This window comes from Chlamydomonas reinhardtii, chromosome 7 (genome assembly GCF_000002595.2).
Source record: "Chlamydomonas reinhardtii strain CC-503 cw92 mt+ chromosome 7, whole genome shotgun sequence".
In the NCBI taxonomy this organism is placed as follows: Eukaryota; Viridiplantae; Chlorophyta; class Chlorophyceae; order Chlamydomonadales; family Chlamydomonadaceae; genus Chlamydomonas; species Chlamydomonas reinhardtii.
In genome coordinates, this window is record NC_057010.1 from 6066894 (window position 1) to 6086631 (window position 19738).

At 65.3% G+C, this 19738-nt stretch overlaps 4 protein-coding genes across 4 annotated transcripts; 2 read left to right on the forward strand and 2 right to left on the reverse strand.

The window, feature by feature from the left end:
* Positions 1-112: 112 nt before the first annotated feature.
* Positions 113-6787, forward strand: CHLRE_07g355300v5 (uncharacterized protein). The gene is made up of 12 exons (XM_043064642.1): positions 113-656; positions 872-931; positions 1188-1306; positions 1545-1632; positions 2008-2105; positions 3035-3101; positions 3349-3483; positions 3673-3774; positions 4074-4162; positions 4468-4533; positions 4776-4889; positions 5145-6787. The coding sequence occupies exons 1-12, from the start codon at positions 558-560 to the stop codon at positions 6226-6228; spliced, it is 2121 nt and encodes a 706-aa protein (XP_042923210.1). The 5' UTR covers positions 113-557; the 3' UTR covers positions 6229-6787.
* A 199-nt stretch (positions 6788-6986) lies between these two features.
* CHLRE_07g355350v5 (uncharacterized protein) lies at positions 6987-10442 on the reverse strand. The gene has a single exon (XM_043064643.1). It carries the CDS (start codon positions 10347-10349, stop codon positions 7461-7463), a length of 2889 nt encoding a protein of 962 aa, XP_042923211.1. The 5' UTR covers positions 10350-10442; the 3' UTR covers positions 6987-7460.
* A 550-nt stretch (positions 10443-10992) lies between these two features.
* On the forward strand, positions 10993-16504 carry CHLRE_07g355400v5 (uncharacterized protein). Its single transcript, XM_043064644.1, has 16 exons — positions 10993-11200; positions 11326-11428; positions 11550-11611; positions 11753-12195; positions 12352-12501; positions 12723-12800; positions 12997-13192; positions 13361-13433; positions 13648-13707; positions 13855-13970; positions 14282-14452; positions 14627-14732; positions 15062-15173; positions 15333-15451; positions 15634-15791; positions 16018-16504. Exons 2-16 carry the CDS (start codon positions 11423-11425, stop codon positions 16178-16180), a joined length of 2013 nt encoding a protein of 670 aa, XP_042923212.1. The 5' UTR covers positions 10993-11200; positions 11326-11422; the 3' UTR covers positions 16181-16504.
* Positions 16505-16536: 32 nt separating this feature from the next.
* Positions 16537-19592, reverse strand: CHLRE_07g355433v5 (uncharacterized protein). Its single transcript, XM_043064645.1, has 4 exons — positions 19374-19592; positions 18624-18781; positions 18413-18485; positions 16537-17799 (listed from the first exon to the last, which is right to left on the reverse strand). Exons 1-4 carry the CDS (start codon positions 19409-19411, stop codon positions 17418-17420), a joined length of 651 nt encoding a protein of 216 aa, XP_042923213.1. The 5' UTR covers positions 19412-19592; the 3' UTR covers positions 16537-17417.
* Between the last annotated feature and the right edge of the window lie 146 nt (positions 19593-19738).

Sequence of the window (19738 nt, forward strand, 5' to 3'; positions counted from 1 at the left end):
AAGCGGCCCCATGCTTGGGCGTTGACCCAACGTCACTGCCGGGCACCTGCTTCAGCGAGCTCCATGCTGTGCTTTCTCTACTACCAACTCAGGACATCAGTTCATGGATCAGGCAGATATCCATAGAAGGTATCACTCAAGGTAGTGAAGCCCTCGCGTTATGATAGCGGCGCAGCCCTGCACGCGCACGGTGGTCGCGCTGCAAAGCTTGCATGAAATTTGCAAAACCATAAGCGCCTGAAGCCCCGATTTGTGCGCTTTCCCCACTTGCTTCGTCCGTTGGGCCCACTCGCTTGCTTGCATAACCCGCATATGGGGAGTCGCTCAAAGACGTTTTGCTTCACCACACGGTCGCCATGGTGCCAGCACCAAGAACCTGCGCTGTCGGACTTGCAGGATGTGTACGCGTGCACTGAGAACCTGAGCTTGGGGGCGGCCGTAAAGTAGTGCTATCACACTCCTATATATTATAGAGGAGCAAAGCACAGTCATTCAGGTTAAAGAAGCCTCGTTAGGACGAGTTCGTCGCTCTGGGGTGAAAGTTTGGAGACGCAAGAATGAGCGCTCCAGCAGCACCTAGCACTGCACCAACCCACGACGTGGAGCATGGAGGAAGAGATGGGCGCGTGCACGACGAAAATGGACGCGACTTGGAAGTGAGCAGAGCATTTCGCTTTTGACGACCTGAGCGCATAGTTTCCCATAAGGGCCTGCCTGTCATACTTGTGCGTTATGTGTATGCTCTGGAGCGCTAGCATGCGTCAAGGGCGAAGGCATATCCGCCTTCAACACGGTGTCACCCCTCAACACTTGGCCAAGCTGCGTGCCTACCTCTGCCCACGCCGCCCACCCAACCGCCTCTCGTCTTCAGGAGCAACCGCTTATTCATATCGGTTACAACCCAAACTCGCGTTGGCACCGGTTTAAAAAGGTGGGGCGTGACTGCTGGTGTCCGCATAGACGTGTGGACGCTGGCTGCCTTCAAGCCCGGGCGGCTTTGTCCGCCGCATCCGCTACGCACCTGCCCGCCACGGGATGCCTTCTACAGCGGTCTTAGAGCCTCCGGCCGCGAGTGTAATGTGTGTTGCTGCTAGTTGACATTGGCATACGCCTTTGCACGGTCAATGGTTCTGTGTCCTGTTCCCTGCAACCCATCTGTTGACCCGGGCGTTTGGCGGCTGTCGCAGGTTATGTTTGAGCCCCCCAAAGCGACGGTCAGCATCTACGCGGACATTCCGTTTAACCACGCTGAGTGGAAGCGGCATCGCAACGCTGCTTGGAGGCACCGACCGCAGCCGGCGCTATTGTGAGTCGCCAAGACTTGATGTTGCATGGGCCCACGGCGTCTGTGGGAACGTGGGTGTCAGGGCTGCTGGCCGTGAGGCTCCGGAGGTCCCACCGTCGAGGGAGGTGGCATGGGGAAGGAACTTGGGAGGACGTGTAATCAGCGCGCGGGATACCGTACGCTGCTCAGCACGCCGCTGCTGTGCCCAGGCCTGCCCTGCGCCGACGCCACCACACCTGACCCTGTACTGCTGCTGCAGTGCGCGTGTGGCGGGCGGCTTCTGGTGGCAGCTGACGTACGTCTTCCTGGTGTCGCTGTTCGTGGGCCTGTACCACCACCACATAGCGGTGAGAGGCCAGTGGCGGGGAGGGGCGTGACGGCTGCCCACGTGTGTGGTCCAAGCAAAGGGCTGTAGCTCTCCATTTCCGTACACGGTACTGTGTCTGGTATGGACAATGTGCACATGGAAGTAATGAGGGGGTAGAGGGATGGACCGTGGGGATGGACCCGGGCTGGGACAGCGTGCCGGTCTGTCAGGGGGTGTGCCATAGGCGTGACATGTCGATAGGTAAGCAGCTTCGCGCGAGTGGCATGCCACCACCAGCTTTGCAACATCGGCGACCGAGTGTGGCGCGGGCGCCCGGACCCTACATCCGGTATTCGTGCTTCATGTGCTCTCCATCAACGCCACTCCTCCTGCTCCCTCCCCTGCCGCCTCGCAGCCAATCACCACGGCCTCGTCCAAGCTGGCCACGGCCTTCAACCTGACCACCTTTGCGCTGTCACTGCTGCTGGTGTTCCGGACCAACAGCAGCTACAGGTGGGGGCGGCAGAGGCTGGCCCGATGGCGCCGGCGGTGGCAGTGGTGGTGGTAGTGGCGGGAGTGCAGGCGTCATGAGGGGATGTGTGTTGCACGGGGTTGTTTCCACCGGCTATCGGTAGCACCACATGGGTATGACGTTGGTCTGAGGAGGGGCGAAAAGGTGTCCACACGTGTTTCTCCGCGCTCGCGCAGATTTAGACACCCCGTTTCGGGAATTAGCTTATATAACCTATACTGATACTAAAGTTCGGCTCCCGTCGCATTTTGCGAGGGTGGCTGTCGGCACATTTCGCGAGGCATGCTTTCACCAGAGTCGCACTGTAAAGCCCCGGACCCTCAAAGTAGTCTTATAAAGTATAGTATAGTCGACGGCAATCTAACTTGACGTCAAACCGGGCTGTCTGCCAGAGCTTGTAGAGCATGTTGACCGCGACATCACCAAAGCGATCGCAAACAAGATATTTCGGGTGTACATAGTGTGTACATAATACATGCTAAACACCGGCAGCTAAATTGGAGGTCGGCCTGACGACCGTGTCTGACTGTGCCAAGCAGGGCGGAACGCATCCCCCGGACGCCAAGCGACATAGCGCATGCATGGAATGTTGTACAAAAAGCCCCACGTGCGCCGCATGTGCCGGACCTGCTGCCGGGAGGACAAGTCTGTACAACATTCCCTGCAGAAGTTATAGCCCCTGCCGTTTGACCCCTCTCCCAGACCGGCGTCATACCCGTGTGCGGTAGCACAGCAGATATTAGAGGTGCACACGGGGCTCAGTGTGGCCGGTCTGGCCTGCCCGGGCACGGCCCGGCCCGACACGGAGCGCCCCCGGCCCCTGCTGCACCGGCGCCATCACGGCCCATTGCCCCCGGCTGCCACCATTACCCCCCTCCCATCCCTGCAAACATCCCTGCAACCCCCTCAGCCGCTGGTGGGAGGCGCGCACCATCTGGGGCTCTGTGGTCAACCTCAGCCGCAACGTCTGCCGCCAGGTGTGGGTGTGGGTGTGGGGAAGGCGGGTCGGAGCGGTAGCGATAGGGCGCACAGGGCGGACGGCTGAGCGCTGCCGTGCAGTGGCTGCAGCGGCTTCGGGCCTAGCAACTAAGCGCATGAGCATCAGGAATGCCGCAGACCTGATGCATGCCTTGTGAGTTGTGGTCTGGGAGCCCACGCGCACACCTGCTGGCTAAGCCTGCCCCTGTCCTGTCCTGCCCGGGCGCGGTTCTGACTCGTGCGCAGAGCCTGCTGTGGCTGCCGGCCCGGGAGGCGCGTGTGGCCGTGCGCTGGATGATGGCGGCGCCCTACCTGCTCAAGTGCCACCTGCGCTTCAACGCCAGTGTGCGGGAGAACGTGTCGCACATCCTCATGCCGCAGGTGCCAGGGCCGCGCCGGGGTTGTGTGCGTGCCTGTGCGGCTGTGTGGCTATGTGGTCGAGCAGGCGCCGCATGGCAGCACGGGCCCAACCAGGCTGGCGGCTGCGAGGGCGGCTGCGGGGCTGCGCGCTGCCATTCACCCCCCCCCCCAGCCACTGTGTCCAATCACGTGTGTCCGCATGTCGTGCAGGAGCTGGAGTGGGTGTTGGGCTGGACGCACCGGCCCAACGCCGCCGCCACAGTCATTGTCAACGCGGTGGCGGCGGCCAAGCTGGACACAAACAGGGAGCTGGTGAGGGAGAAGAGTGCGAGGGATGGGAACTGGGGATGGGGGAGGGTATGGGGGGGGGCAGGATATCCACGGCTTGGAAGGGAGGTGTAAGTCCCCGACTCCCCAGTCCAGCGAGGCAACCACAGGGCGATCACCTCAGGGTCCATCTGAAACAACAACAAGGCATGGTGCCGTACCCGCAAGAGCGTACGGTGGTTTGGACTAAACTATCACCCTCTAACTCCCCCCTGGAACAACCTTTCCCTCGTGTATCTGGGGTCCGCCTGTGACTGCACCCCTTAACCTCCCTGTCGCTTCAGGTCTTGATGGAGCTGATCAACCTGTTCATTGACAACGTGGGCAAGTGCGAGCGCATCTTCAAAACACCCATTCCCGCGGCCTACACAAGGTGCGTAGATCAACGCGCGCGCCACGGCTCGCTGGTGCCACGCCGCGCGCACCAGCATTCATGTGACTAAGTGCTTCGCTTCATTCACCATGCCGGCAACACACCCAGCTTGCTGACACATCGAGTCTCCCATGGGCCAGCTTACTGCGCGTGTACGCACCCCGCGTTGCAGCTGCAGGTTGTGGTCGTGTGGGCATCAGCATTCACTGCGCACGTTCCCTGACACGCCGTGTGTGCGCCTGCCCGCTGTGCGCCTGCCCGCTGTGCGCCTGCCCGCTGTGCGCCTGCCCGCTGTGCGCCTGCAGGCACACCTCCCGCTACCTGATGATCTACCTGACCGTGCTGCCCATGGTACTGTGGAACAGCCTGAGGTGAGCGGCCGGACACAGCTGCCAGAGTAGCAACGCCTGGCAGGGCCGAGAAGGAATTAGAGCAGTCTAGGGAGGGTATTTGGCTGCAGTCCCGGCCTCATTACACCTGGAGCCCCTTCTCCTTTGACACCTGACACCTCATCATGCACAACCCGCCCACCAATTTACCCGCCTCGCTACGCACCTTCAGACCGTTTCGACATTTTCTTCCTTTGCCCCCTTGCGCTCCCCAACACGCGCAGCTGGTGGTCGCTTGTCGCTTCTGTGCTCATCACCTTCCTGCTGCTGGGCACCGAGAACATCGGCGTGCAGCTGGAGGAGCCGTTCAGGGTGCTGCCGCTGGACGACATGTGCAGGTGCGTTTGTGTGTGGGGGAGCTGTTTCCACCAAAACAGAAGTGCTGGGGCACTGCCGGCCTCCTAGAACTTGAGCGGCATCCCAGAGGCTGTGCAACGCTGCGCCTGTCCATCACCGCCATTATCAACCCAGCCCCTGCCTAAACCCCTGCTAAGTCCTGCTCACTCCTTCCGCCACGCCCCCCTCCCCCCGTACTTGCGTCTTAACCACTCCGCTCTCCACATGTACGGCTACCCCCCCCCCCCCCGCTCCAGGGGCATCGAGGCCACGCTGCGCGAGATGGAGCGGCAGCACTCCAAACTGGAGCCGCAGCTGAGCGGCTGGATGACCGACCCCGCCGGCCTCACGCGCTCCTCCTCCGAGTCCTCCCTGGACTCATTCCAGGACGGCCCCGCCGACGGCCCCAGCGACGAGGCCGCCCTGCGCCGCTTCCACCACATCCCGCCACCCGCGCCCCTGGCCGCCGCCGCCGCCATGGTCATGCGCGCCTCGTTCCGCCGCACCTCTTCCATGTCCGTCTCCGCCTCGCACCACTCGCCTGCTGCTGGAGGAGGAGGAGGCGCCGCGCTGCCCATCCTGGGCGGCAACCGCACTGCCACGGGCTCAGGAGATCTGTCGCACCACCTGTTCCCGGGCGGCTACCCGCACATCAGCGCCGGCGCCGTGGCGCCCCACTACCCCTGGGGCGCGGCGCGCGACTCGCGCACCGGGCCGGCGGACGCGGCGGCGGGCGACAGGAGCACCAGTCAGGGCGCGGCTGGCCACGGCGGCGGCGATTACAGCCATGGGGGCCCACACGGCTCTGTGCACTTCCCGCACCACATCCGCCACCAGCACCGGCACCTGCCGCAGAACCCTCTGGACATGCCGGCGGGGGCGGCAGCCGGCGGCAGCGCCCATCCGCTCACCTCGCCTGGAGGAGGGCCGGGGGGCAGCGGGCTGGGTGGGCTGGTTGCAGCGGCCAAGAGCGCAGTCAGCCGCCTCTCGCATGAGGCCCACAGCACCGGCGGCACCGGGCGCAGCGCCAACACCAGCAGCCACTACCAGCTCAGTTCCATTAGCGCCGCGGCGGCGGGCATGGTGAAGGAGAAGCGGGGCTCGGGCGGAGGGGGCGGAGGTGATAGGGGCGCGGCACAGTCGTCGTCGCCATTTGCGCACCACGAGCAGCAGGAGCAGGCGCAGGCGCTGCAGCGGGTGGTGCCAGCAGGGGAGGTGGATGCGGCTGGCGTGGGGGTGTGCGCGGAGGCTGCTGCGGCTGAGGGCGGGCGCAGCGGCGGCGGCGGCGCGGCGGCGCATGACGCGGGCGCTGGTGCCGGCCCCCATGACAAGCATGTGTAGGGAGGGGCGTGCAACTAGGGGATGTGGGGTACCGCGAGCAAAGCGAGTCCTTTGAGTTTGTGTCTTGCCTCCAAACCTGCACCTGTGAATCTGCCCCATTTCTGTCCCATTGTTGTGCATAGGGTGAGTATGCACGGGAGGGATGCGAGTGTGCGATGGGACAGTGGTAAGGCAGGTTGACCAAGTCCCGTAGGGTGCAGCTGATTCCCAGAACCCAACAGATGGCACGCAATATGCAACGGCAGGGCATGCGAGGGAAGTTTGAGAGCGTAAGAGCGCGTTTGTCTATCAGGAAATAGTGTACGCGAGCGTCATTCGGGTGTGTCAATGGGATACCGTATGAGGCATGTGTGTTTGGATGCATGAAGCGCAAATGCGGACAGTTGCGATCCGTGACCACATATGGCGTACCACTTGTCGACTGACTGTTCATGATGCTTGGTGTGGCCCTATTGAGGCTGTGAACCGCTAGGTGTGGCCCTGTGAGGTTCCGGAACGGGACCGCACGCAGACCTAGATCACCTTGTCACTGGAGAAGCAAGTGTAATTCCCCGACGCTCCATGCCTTGAGCAAGGCCCGATGCGGCTAGTGCATACAGCTGCTTCCTTTATCTACGGGCAATACAGCGCCTCGGCGGCTCGGCCACAGCGACTCCTTGGGTCCATGGCGACCTGGCGGCTGGCAGCGTCCAGCGAGACGGACAGCGTTGAAGGGGCGTCCAGGGAGGCGGCAGCTGCTACCTGCTGCTGCCTGATGGCTGTCGCTGCAGAGGAGCTGCAGCGCCTTGCACGCAAGCCACCACTGTGAACATCAGTTGCACCAAGCTGCCTACCCAATGAACAACAGCCTTTGCGAGGCGCACCCGCCACGAGCCCACGGGCACCCATGCCCCCTCTGCTGCACCCGCCTGACCTGCAGCCGCCAGACCTGCAGGCCGCACTGCAGCAGTGGCTCCCTTGGGGCCGAGCGCGGCGCCGCTATCACTATTATTGCACTGCGTGTCTGTCCACGTCTGCCATCGTCGATTTGGCGCATTCACAAGAGCGCGCGCAGGACTATATGAAGCGTGTCCTAGAGAACGATAACACTTGCAGCGGACGGCAAGGAACTGAACTTGCCACACGCGGCCACCACAGGATGCATGCCCTTGACCTCCAGGCGCGCCAGCCCAACGCAACCATGCCACCTCCGCCTCCCTTTCCTCCTCCTCCCCTTGCTCCTGCAACTGCTGCTACTGCCCCTGCCCCTGCCGCTGTATCCAGGCTAGCACCTCGGGCGGCGCCCGCACCCTCCTCGCCACCTGCTCCAGCTCGGCGCGGTCAGCAGCCGTCACCGCCACACCGCACTCCTCGAACCAGCGCAGGGACTCCAGAGGGCAGCGCATCAGCGCCGGCATCAACGACTGCAGCGTGCACCCGGCGCCGCTACCCCCACCGCTATTGCCGCCGCCACTACTACTGCCCCTGCTGGCTTCGCCATCAGTCTCCGCCAGCGGTACACCCAGCCGCTTCAGAGCCCTGAGTGTGGCCAGGTCGCCCTTCGTGGCCGCCCGCAGGTAGGCGGCTGCACCGCGGCAGCAACGGCCCCTGGCGCCGCCTCCGCCTCCACCGCTGCTGCTGCGCGCCTCACTGTCACTGTCAGGCACGTTCAGGTGCCCGCCCTCTACCAGGAACCGAAGCAACGACACATTGCCCGACCCCGCCGCCGCAGACAAGAGCCTTGCGGCGTCATAGCGGGACTCATCAATGCAGTAGTTCTGCCCCTGCAGCCGCAGCAGCACCCAGCCCGCCATCTCGACCCGGCCCGACTCAGCCGCCGCCACCAGCACGTTCTCATTGAACACAGGATCACCATCATCAAACGGACAAGGCTGCGGGAAGCCGCCGGGCATCAAGGGGGACCCAGCGGCCGCGGCCGCGCCTGCCCCTGCTTCCGCCCCCGCTTCCGCCCCTGCTACCACTCCTGCTTCCGCCCCTGCTTCCGCTCCAGCTCCCGCCCCTGCTTCCGCCCCTGCTCCCGCCCCTGCTCCCGCCCCTGCCGCTTCGCCCTGGCCGTCCCGCTGCTCCGCCTGCCCGCCCCGCCCCGCCAGCCACTGCAGCACGTGCATGTGCCCCGCCTGCGCCGCCTCCATCGCCACGTCGCCAGCCGGCACCGAGCAGCCACTGCGCCGCAGCAGCCGCAGCGCGCCCAGCCGCCCGCACTGCGCCGCGAACAGAGCCGCCTCCTCGCCCGGCCGCACCGCTGCCTCCCGCAGTAGGTAGCCCAGCGCTGCCTCGGCGCCCTCGCGAGCCAGCCACTCCACCGCCGGCGGCGCGCTCAGCGGGAAGCCCCGCCGCCGCAGTGCCGCCAGCCGCGCCGCCACCTCGCCGTCAAGCGCTGGCGCGGCTGCGGACGAGGACGAGGAAGAGGGGGAGGAGGAGGCGGAGGCGGAGGGGGCGGAGGAGGCGGAGGAGGCGAGGGCGGCAACGCGCTCGGCGGCCAGCGGCGTGCGGGCGGCGCGGGCGGCGGTGGTGCCGAGCTGCGCGGCTGCCGCGGCTGCGAGGCCAAGGCTGGGGTGTTCAGACAGGATGTGATGCAGGCGCGGCCAGCCATCATCGTGAAGCTGCGTCTGCCGCATGCCACCTCGGCCGCCACCACCATCGCCATCCCTCACCGCGGCACCCCCCGCTGGCGTCTGCACATGCACATCCTCGTCGTCGTTCCCCGCCCCTTTCCAGTCATGGCCGAACAGCAGCAAATCCACCTTGGCCAGCCAGCAGGGCGTGGGGCTGCCCGCCGCTGCCGCCACCAACCCGGCGTGTGCCGAGTCGCTCAGCTGTGCCAGCACGTTCTGCGGCGAGGGCGTCAGTCGCTCCTGCTCCTGCTCCTGCGCCGCCGCGTGTGCCGGCAGTGCGCCGGCTGCTGCCGTGTGCCTGCCTCCGGCGCCTACGCCCGCACCTGCCTCCAGCGCCAGTTCCCCGCCGCCGTCGCCGCCGCCGCCCGCCGGCCCGGCCGGCACGCACTCCAGCAGGTGCCGCTGCATGGAGGTCAGCAGGCGCAGCAGCGACGGCAGCGGCAGGCCGTGCGCAGCGGCCATCAGCAACTTGGCGGAGCCCATCAGCTGCAGCGAGTCCGCGTACCGCCAGCGCGGCAGCAGCAGCAGCGGCAGCAGCGGCTGCGGCTGCGGCTGCGGCTGCGGCTGCGGCTGGGGCTGGGGCTGGTCGGCTGGGGCATCTGCAACTCCCACATCCAGCTGCTCTTGCTGCTGCAACCACTGTGCACGCCGGCGGGCCTGCAAATCCTCCTGCTGCCACAGCAGCCGCAGCAGCCACATCGCGGTGGCCTCATGCCCGCCGCGCGCCGCCGCAGTCGGCAGTCGGTAGTGCAGCGCAGGCCGAAACGCCAGCGGCGGCAGCGGCACTTCATCCGCAGCTACTGCCATCACCGAGCTCATTTGATTCGCCGCAGCTAGCACTTCCTCAACATCAGCAACGCCGTCAGCAGCGCCATCGCCCCTCACGTTGCAGCCTCCGCCCTTGGTCATCAGCCACTGCAGCACTCGGCGCTGGCCTGCCTCCGCCGCCGCCACCGCCGTGTGCGCCCAGCTCCAGGGACAGCCCGCCGCGTGTAGCCACGCCACCGCCGCCAGCTGCCCAGCCCGCACCGCCGCCAGCATCACGTCACTGCCCCAGGCGCACCCGCGTCGCAGCAGCCACGCACAGGCCGAGCCCGGCCCCACCCGGCCCGCGCCAGCGGCAGCTGCGAACACGTCTGCGGTCACCACGCAGCCGGCGTGGTCGAACGCCAGCTCCAGGTTGGCGACGTCGCCGCTGGTCGCCACCAGGCACAGCACCCGGCGCCGCTGCTGCAGCGTCAGCGGCTCCCACACCTCCGGGCGGGACCAGTGCGCTGCGAAGGCGGCGTGAGGGCAGGGCTGCGACAGGCGAACGGTGCAGTGGCGGGCTGAGCGGAACTGCGCGGCTGCGGCGCGGTTGATGAGGCGCACGCAGGCAGCGACGACGTTGGCAGGTAGGTGGCTTGCCACTCGCTCCGACAGCTCGGGGGGGAGCTGCGGCCAGATGCGGAGGCCTCCGCTGCCGCTCGGCACACCGCCAGGGGCGGGCTGAACTTCAAGCACCATCTTGTATTCTTATGCCAATGTTGGCATGGCGAGAATTGCGAGGGCTGTGAAAGAGAAGTCGTTCCACAGGTAAGGCAAACCGTTTCGATATTCCAGTGGCAGTGTTGTACCGTTATATTCGATATTGGATAATAATTGTCACTGTCAGTGGGCTGCTTCCCAAAACGGTTTCGATGGGCACGCCATCGGCCCATCACGTCTGCTGGATGGCACTCCTTGACAGTCCCGCCAGTCAAGGACCAAGGCCCATGACATATCAATGGAGTCATGAAGGTCGGAGGACGTCCGGGCGGCGCGAGCGTGCTGGCAGGAAGCAGCAGGGGGAGCAAACCAGGAAAAAGTGGGGGCGGCTGGAGGCTTGACGAGGCGTGAGGGCACACACGCTGGTGTGCACACGCCCACGCACCGCGCTGGACCAGGGCCGCCCTGTCAACCCCGGCACTTCGCCTCTGCCCCGGTAGCCACGCCCATCCCAGCAACTTTCATTATACCCCTGCAATGCGACGCCTCCCTCGCGCTCCAGGTCCGAAGAGATGATGGCTGCGCAAGTCTGCAGATGGGCGCCGGCGACCAAACCTTGACTTTCGCAAGTTTGTGAGTGCGCAATACAAGTTATCATAACCTTTTATATTATTGTTTTGTTCTTACTGACCTGTGAAAAGGCTCGCTGTTGAGGGGCGCTGAATGAGCTCCAAACACGCTCAAGGTCACGGCTCCGGAAGGGACCGTGACCATGACCGCGACCGAGGACGCACAGACTACGGACGTGATAGGGAACGGGAACGCGAGAAGGACCGGGCGCGGGATGGCGATCGCGAACGGCACCACCACCACCACCGCGACCGCCGCGAGTAAGCGGTATAGCAACTTGTAGCTATGGAGGAGGAGGAGGATGCTCGGGCTGGCCGCCTTGAATTAAGTCCGACGCGGCATGCTGCGCTGACCTTACTTGCTCTTCTCTTCGCGTGTCCTGCAGGGATGGCGAGCAGCAGCGGGACCGTCCAAAGTCTGGACACGGGCAAGCTGGCCAACACCATTCGCGCCCGCGCGGCGGGCACGAGTCGCGGTCGCCTATGCGGGTGAGTCGCTGGGCCCCTTGCGGCCCCGCCTGCTGCACCTAGCCTTTAGTGCTTCTCGGCGGGGGTCAGGGCACGAGCCGCGCCATACAGTAAGCCGGACCTGTTCTTACTGTCCACGCAGGAGCGGGGTGCCGCAGCTGCTTACCCCTCGGGGAACACGCCCAGCAAGGGCAACACGCCAGGGTGAGTGTCCCGCGGCTGCCCTTGCTTTGGCGGCGCGCTTTGCAAAGCAACTACGTCAGTGATTTGATTGGCGCCTCCGATGTGTCGACGGGCTCCGCTCTTACCCGTCACCGCTCGACTGGTGCCCAAAACTCCCCGCAGGCCCAAGGGCAACTCGGTGCTGGCGGAGCTGATGCGCCAGGCCAAAGCGCGGCAGCAGGAGCAGGAGCGGGGCGGCGCAGGCAGCGCGCCCGGGTCGGGCTCCGTCAGCGAGGGCGAGGTGGAGGCGGGCGAGATACAGGCGGGGGCGGGGGCTGGAGCGGGGGCAGCAGCAGGGCGCGACGCAGCCGGCGGCAAGCGGCGCTACCACTCGCCCATTGTGTGGAACCCGGACGGGGGCCGGGCCGACGGCGAGCGGCCGCCCAAGCGGCCGGCCTCGGGCCTGGGGCCGGGCGGCGCCATGGGCGGCGGCACGGCTGTGGACCGGGCGGCGGAGGAGATCATGGCGTTCCGGCGGCGGCAGGCGGAGGAGGCGGAGCTGGGCTATGACCCGGACGGGCCGCCGGTGATGAAGGGGACGCCGTCGGGCTCGGAGGACGAGGGAGGTGAGGCGCGGCGCTGGGCTGGGCGGCAGACAGGGAGGGGGGAAGGGAAGAGGGAGAAGGGAGGGAGGAATGCGCTTGGGCGAGAACAGCTGGTTGGGCTGCGTGGGTATCTCATAACCTGGTATCTCTGCACCCTGCTCTGCTTCTCTCCCGCAGACGACCACCGGCGCGGCGGCCGGGGGCGGCAGGGGCATGCGGAGGCGGAGGCGGCGGCGGACCGGGATGGCGACCAGCGGCGGAGCAGGGGCCCGGTGTCGGACCTGGAGGACGAGGAGGAGGAGGGGCAGGACGCGGGGCGGCCACGAGGTGAGCAGCAGGGGCGTGTGTGTGTGTTTGTGTGTGTGTGTGTGTGTGTGTGCGTGTGTGTGTGTTTGTGTGCGTGTGTGCGGCTTACCCCCGGGTAGCTGTGCAGCGGACCACGCTGAGGCCAGGAGCCAGCCGGCCACGTGAATGGGCAGGTGCCGTGCCGACATGTGTGCGCCGCGCTGTGCTTGAGCCACGTGCTGCCCATTGCCCCGCGGCTGCAGGCGGCTCGCGCTGGCTGGACGCAGAGGCGGGGACAGGGGCGGCAGCGGGCGCCAACGGGGCGGAGGAGCGCGGGAGAGGTGCGTGTGGGAGCTGGGTGAGACAGCTGGCTGGCTGGGTGGGTGGGCACCCGTGGGCTGGTGCGTGCAGGGACCAGGGCGTCCTGCGTAGCGGGCTTGGCAGGTGGTGTGGGGAGCACGGCGTGGAGGGCGGACAATGAACAGCTCCTAGACACAAATGCACGTCCCTTAACAGATACCGATTGTCCAATCGCAGGCGGCGGCTCGCCAAGCCCACGGCGGGCAGGCTCGGCAGCGGCGGCCGGGGGCGAAGCGGGGTCTGGGCGGGACACTAGCGTCTCGCGGTCACCCGGCGACGACGGCGAGGGCGGCGGGCGCGGCGGGGGCGGCAGCGGGCGAGGCGACGGCGAGTCCTGGTCCGACGACGACGACGACCAGCCGCTCATCAGCGCGTGAGTACGTGCAGTGGTGTTGGGGGGGCAGGGGAATGAGCGTTTGCTGCAAGCCGCAAGGGCGCTTGTGTTGGGGGAACGCACACAACCTGACCGTCTGGCGGCGCAATACACACAATACCACTGGCACACACGCGCACACACCTTACACCGCGTGTACGCTTGCAGGCAAATCGCCAACCTGGCGGAGTGCCGCTCGGTGGATGAGTACGAGCGACTGAACCGGATCAGTGAGGGCACGGTGCGTGGGGGGTTACGGGCGGGCAGCGGGCGTCGGGGCGGTAGCGCGGGCGGGCAAGCTGCCCTGTGGCCAGCAAGCAAGGACAGGATGGGCGTCTGCACGTGACGCACCCCGCACGGGGTCGGCAGCGTGCGCATTGGGTGGCAACGCGCCCTGCCCGAGTCGTCCTGCCTTACTCGCCCTCCCCTCCTCCCCCGTGCCCTGTGCCCCGCAGTACGGCGTGGTGTTCAGGGCCCGCTGCAAGAAGACCGGCCGCATCTGCGCCCTCAAAAAGGTGAGGGTGCCTGTGGGGCGTGTGAATGATGCAAGCTCACATGTCATGTGCAACATGCCGCGGTTGTCCTGTGCGTGTATCGGCCCAGCAGCCGCGCGCTTCGTAGCGACAGCCCTGCCCATGGTCCCGCCCGTTGCCCCCCCGCAGATCAAGATGGAGAAGGAGCGTGACGGCTTCCCCGTCACCTCCATCCGCGAGATCAACATCCTGCTCAACCTGCACCACCCCAACATCGTCAACGTGGCGGAGGTGGTCATGGGCAGGTAGGGGGCACGGGCGGGGGAAGGGCAGGTAGGGGCACGGGCGGGGGAGGGCAGGTAGGGGGCACGGGCGGGGGAAGGGCAGGTAGGGGGCACGGGCAGGGACGCCGTGCGCTGTCCGTGCATGCATGCAGGCGCCGCTGCAGGTGAGCAAGACCGGCATACCGTAGTTGATACGCTGGCTTTTCCCACGCCTACATGTGTGCCCTCTCCTGCGCCCTCCTGCCCCGTATCACCAACCCTCTCTTGCCCCGCTCCTGCCCTGTCCTCCCGCCCCAACCCCCCTGCCCCTTGCAACCTCTGCCCTACCCCAGCCGGCTGGACCAGATCTTCATGGTGATGGAGTTCATGGACCACGACCTCAAGTCGCTCATGAACGACAAGAGCCAGATGACGCGCAGCTTCAGTGTGGCCGAGGTCAAGTGCCTCATGCTGCAGCTGCTGTCCGGCATCGACTACCTGCACCAGAACTGGGTCATACACAGGTGAGTGCGGGCGCCCACGCCGCGGCAGCGACCGGCCTACCCTAGTTACCTACTGCTACAGCAGCCTCGGGAGGCTCCTAGCTACTTCCTACGTCTTGTGTGCAACCCTAGGAACACCCCATCGACTTTCGCTGAACCTGCCACCTCTGCCGGGGGGCCTGTGATGGTGTGCAGGGACCTGAAGACCAGCAACATCCTGTACAACAACCGCGGCGAGCTCAAGACGTGCGACTTCGGACTGGCGCGGCAGTACGGCTCGCCGCTACGGCCGTACACACAGGTGCGCAGGCGGGCAGGCAGGAAGGCAGGCAGGCAGGCGGGCAGGCAGGCGGACACGGTGCGGGGTGCTGCCCTCCTGGTTGGCTGCCGCCTACTCGGGCGTCTTGGCTACCTAGCTTCAGTGAAGCTTCAGCCGGGCCCTTGTCCCTGCACACCTGGAAACCCCACCCTTCGTGGGGCCTCCTCGCCACAGTCCTACGCTTGTGTTTCCGCAGCCCCTGCCCCAGTGCCCCGCCCCTACCCCCCCCCTGTTTCGTACAAACCGTTCGCATGAATGGCTATCCCCACCTGTCTTGCATGGACGCCTTGCGCCCACCTGCCCACCTGCAGCCTGTGGTGACGCTGTGGTACCGGCCGCCCGAGCTGCTGCTGGGCGCCACACACTACAGCACGGCGGTGGACATGTGGAGCACCGGCTGCATCATGGCGGAGCTGCTCACCGGTGAGCGAGCTGGCGCACGGGCGGCGGGCGGGTAGGGGCCGGAGCCGGACGGTTGCGGCCGTGCAGGAGGGTGTAGGGCGCAGGCTGATTGCCTAAGCCCCTGCTAGCGGTGCCGTGTGCGCCGACCGAAGTTTCTCTCTGCTCCGCCCGCCACCGCAGGCAAGCCGCTGTTTGACGGCCAGGGCGAGATCGAGCAGCTGGACAAGATCTGCTCGGTGCTGGGCACACCCAACGAGGACGTGTGGCCGGGCATCAAGCAGCTGCCCAACTGGGGCAAGGTGAGGGCGGGCGCAGGGTGCAGGGGCAGGCACGGGCGCAGTCTGGAGAGGTCATGAATGGACACATAGGCCACTTGTTGGGAGTGCTCGGTGCGTGGATTGGCTGACAGCTGCTACGGCGACGATGCGACTCACCCAGAGCAAATTCCTTCCCTTCCTCCTGCTTCCCGCTCCCACCTCAGATTGTGCTCCGCCCGCAGCCCAGCCAGCTGCGCTCGCGCTTCACCAGCTCCTTCGGCAGCAGCGCCACACTCACGGAGGCGGGCTTCGACCTGCTGAGTCGCCTGCTGGCCTACGACCCGGCGCAGCGCATCACCGCGGCGGACGCCATGGAGCACAAGTGAGTCCGGTCGCGCGGCAGTGACGTTAAGGGTTTTGGTGGGAGCTGTAGGCATATAAGAAAACACAATGTGTGTGGGTTGTGCACACCGTTCCCGGTATGGTGGTGGTGCTGGGCGCAGTCTTGTGGGCTGAGGTGGTAGTGGCCCGCGTTTGCGTGCGGACTCGTATGGCTGACGGCGCTGTTCCCCCGCCCCCCCGCTCCTCGTTGCTCCTCTGCCGCGCAGGTGGTTCCAGGAGAGCCCCTTCCCTCAGCGGCGCGAGCTCATGCCCACCTTCCGCTCCAACAAGGACGGCGTGGGGCCGGTGCGCGCGGCGGCGGTGGGCGGCGGCTCGCCACCGCTCAACTTCATGTCAGCGGCGGCGTTCAAGGCGGGCGTTGGGCGGTAACAGCGGGCGTAGTGGGGGAGTCGTAGGAGTGGAGTGGTGTGGGATGCGACGACTGAGGTGTGGCAGCAAGGGGCTCGTGTGTGCCTGTCGAGGCAACGCGCCAGCCGAGCAGGGGAGGCCCCTTAGGCTTTTGACCAGTAGCAGTGAGCGAAATGCAGGCTGGCGGTGTGCGGGTGTGGTGTTGCAGGAAGATTTCTTGGACATGGAGGCTCCAGGGGGTGCCAACCTGAATGATGCCGATACCTGGTATGTAAACTCCTGAACGGAGGGCTTCCTATGCACGGCATTTCCACCCGCGCGACAAGGCTGCTTAAACACAACATCGCCTCTCTCGGGCTCTCTGGCGGTTGGGCTTCCAAGTGGGTGAGAGGACGTCAACTCACAATCGTACAGTCGTACTGCCTCAATCCAGACACGCACCTTTACGAGCAACACATTGGCACATTGCTTGGGTTGCAGCACAGGGTGCACTGCGCTTATCACTGTCTAAACACTTAGAAGCGCAACCCTCTAGATAGCAAGCATACTGCTTTGCTCAGGCCTCAGGGGTTCTGCGCGCGCCCTTTCAACAACGCGCAACACCCCGTGAGGCCGTGCCAGCTCTCGCCCCTCGCCGGCGTGCCCTTCCCGCCCATCGCCGAACCTCCCCCGTCCCGGACCCTGCCCTCCCCCGCCCAAATCCATAGAGCACAACCAGTCCCAATCCAAGAAGTTGATTAGCATCATCGCAGCGCACGCCGTGCATACATGCCAGCGACTCGAAACGTTCTAAACGAGTACACGTGGCGTCCGAGCAAAGCTCGCGCCACATCGAGGTCACCTTCACACATGTCCATCGTATCGCACAAGCCTTGCACAGGGGCATCCTTTTTCCAGACGCACGACGATGAGCATTCTTCGAAAATGCCCAACACGCATTTGGCTGCCACCCACCGCCACAACGCCTCCTTGTGGGGCCGTTCTCCCACCACAGCGCTCACCAGCGGGCCGACGTGCCAGCGAAGGCTCCAGCGGCTTGAGCTCTCCCCCCTCAGGCACACCAGCACATACAGCAATAAGTGTTTAGCGCGCAGCGCGAACAGCTGAATGGATGGGGACCCAGCAGCTGCATCGCCGTCCCCGCCCACACGGAGTACTTCACCACCAGGAGAATGGGCGGGCGGGCCCCTCGTGTTGCACCCACCCCAATCCCCGGGCCACCCAAGGGGCCACCTGCGCAAGGGCGGTGTCTCCGGGTCTATCTCCGGCCGGGAGTGGCATTGAAAGCCGCAGGCCCACAACTAAAGCCAGCCAGGCCTCCCGCGCCGCCGCCTCCGAGCCGGGGAGTGGGGAGCAGTGCTACTGCCGCCGCAAAGCGGTCTGCCGCCTGCAGGGGCGATTCATCAGGCCCCACCAGCGGGGACGGCAGCGCGGCCATCCCGGTCTCATCATCACCTGTGGCCGCGGGCCCATGGATGGGCCGCGCGCTGTCGTTCGCCATCAGTCTCGCAAAGTAGTCACCGGTTGTCGTGCAGAACTGCTGCTTGCCGCAGGCGTGCAGGAGGCTTTGTGCCGCCAGGTCGCGTAGGCGTGGCTGCACAAATTCTACGCGACCTGGCTGCACAAATCCTCCTGCACGCCTGCGGCAAACAGCAGTTCCGGACGACAAACAGTAACTACTTTGCGAGACTGATGGCCGCGGCGAATGACAGCGGGCTGGGCGCGGATGGAGGCCGGGTCATGGGTCATAGGTTATGGGTTTGTTTCATCGGCGCGGTTGGTGGGTTCATATGGCCGGCTCAGCGTAGATGCGATGTGTATGTTGACTGCATGCACTGGGAGGCACGAAGTGGAAGGAGCGCCCATGTCCCTGTGCGCTGCGGTTGCGTCAACCCGCTGCTGGCACGAGATGCCCGCTGCTCCCTTCCATTGGAGCTGATGCCCTGCGGCTCTTCAAAAGCTCTAATCGCCGTGGCCGGATCTCCACGGAGCGCAGCGTCATGCTGAGCGGTGGACACCCACACAAAGCACCCATTTGCATATCCCGTACGTTGCCGCTCGCTTGTGCGCCCACCCCTGCCCCCGCCGGCCCAGTCGCCCCGTCGCCGCCCGTGCCATGCGCCACATACCCAACCGCTGCCTGACGATCATAACATGCGCCGGTTGAAATACTGGCGCACAACCCCCAAGGCCTCCTGCTGTTCGTTCGTGAGCCCAGTCAGCTGCTGTCGCTCTTACCTGCTGCCGGCTCACGCTCCGCAATGGCCCGCTCTATCCAGCTCTGCCTTGGATATACCTACGTCCTCTGGCACAGTCTGAAAGGAGTCTGCAGGCCACAAAGAAGACGGATGTCACGTGCGTCTTGATATGAAACCACTCTTAGCAACACGTACCGGACTTCCCATCTGACTTCCCATCCACACACAACGGGTTACCAGCAGTTGACGCAACGCCGCGCACTCACGTGGTCCCCGGATGCTGTCAAAGCACATCATGAGCGCCGCGCCGACGCGGTCGGGCGCCGTGGCCCGGCGGCGGCGGCGGCTGGGCAGCAGCGCGCGGGCGGCCAGCAGCAGCGGCGGCAGGCTGCTGATGAAGGGCGCACCTACCCAGCCGCCCCGCCTGCGCTGGTGTGGGTGTGGGTGTGGCTGGGTGTGGGTGGGAGGGTGGGGGTTTGATTAGATGGCGGGGCGGATTGCTGTACAGCGGCGCGGCCTCGACCCAGACACATCACTGCTGTGTATACCGTAGTGCGATTGAGCCCAAGCCCGTCCCTCCCAAGCTCCCCACGCACGCCACCCCACGCGTGATGACCATGCGCCACGGCCCTCACCACACCGCCCGCACCCACCATGAATGTGCAGTGCTGGTGGATCTGCGCCATCCGGAAGTGGCCCGTTAGCCAGCATGCAGTCGGGGAGTAAGAGGACACGGTGGCCTGCGGTGGCGATTGGCGGGTTCGTAGGCCATCACCACCGTGTCCTGCTACCAGCACCAGGTACAGCACCCGCACCTCGCCGGCCAGCTGGTCGAAGAAGGCCACGTACGCCCACAAAGCCGCAGCATAGCAGCAGCCGCAGCACGGAGATTAGCGAGCCCATGCCACCAACGGCGCGGGTACACGGCGCGGGTACACGGCGCGGGTACAAGTGGCGTCTAATCATGAGCGTGCATGCAGCTTGACAATCAACTGCACTAATTTCTCCATGCTCACCGAACGCCGGCTTTTCTCATTGCGTTCTCCAGCAGCATAACGAGTAGATAACCAGTAGTTACAAGCTGAACGAGGTGCGCCCGCCACTTTTGACTTCGCTTTTGCTGGGTCGACGAGCTGGGTCACCGCCAGACACCATCTATTGTATGTATGTTTCTAATATGCTTATCCAAAATGACGCATAAGCTGGGAAGAAAGAAAGAGCTATCATAACTGAAGAAATAGCCTTTTGTGCGGCTCGGACAGTACAACATTCAATATGGTCGTATGATTTCACCACCGAGTAGCTGATGTCTCGCGTTGGAGCGGTGTCGGCCGAGCTGCCACAAGCAAACCGGTTGCCGGGTTCCACTGCTTCGTGGCCC

Excerpts from the sequence above, each read along its gene's own strand:
- CHLRE_07g355300v5 (XM_043064642.1), top strand. The coding sequence starts at position 558 with ATGAGCGCTCCAGCAGCACCTAGCACTGCACCAACCCACGACGTGGAG. Across the intron at positions 932-1,187 it reads GTTGGCACCGGTTTAAAAAG|GTTATGTTTGAGCCCCCCAA; the intron begins GTGGGGCGTGAC and ends CGGCTGTCGCAG. Across the intron at positions 1,307-1,544 it reads CGACCGCAGCCGGCGCTATT|TGCGCGTGTGGCGGGCGGCT; the intron begins GTGAGTCGCCAA and ends CTGCTGCTGCAG.
- CHLRE_07g355350v5 (XM_043064643.1), bottom strand. The coding sequence starts at position 10,349 with ATGGTGCTTGAAGTTCAGCCCGCCCCTGGCGGTGTGCCGAGCGGCAGC.
- CHLRE_07g355433v5 (XM_043064645.1), bottom strand. The coding sequence starts at position 19,411 with ATGCTGCTGGAGAACGCAATGAGAAAAGCCGGCGTTCG. Across the intron at positions 18,782-19,373 it reads ATGAGAAAAGCCGGCGTTCG|GCGGGGCGGCTGGGTAGGTG; the intron begins GTGAGCATGGAG and ends ACACCAGCGCAG. Across the intron at positions 18,486-18,623 it reads TGACAGCATCCGGGGACCAC|ACTCCTTTCAGACTGTGCCA; the intron begins GTGAGTGCGCGG and ends TGTGGCCTGCAG.
- CHLRE_07g355400v5 (XM_043064644.1), top strand. Across the intron at positions 15,174-15,332 it reads CATGGCGGAGCTGCTCACCG|GCAAGCCGCTGTTTGACGGC; the intron begins GTGAGCGAGCTG and ends CCGCCACCGCAG. Across the intron at positions 15,452-15,633 it reads AGCTGCCCAACTGGGGCAAG|ATTGTGCTCCGCCCGCAGCC; the intron begins GTGAGGGCGGGC and ends CTCCCACCTCAG.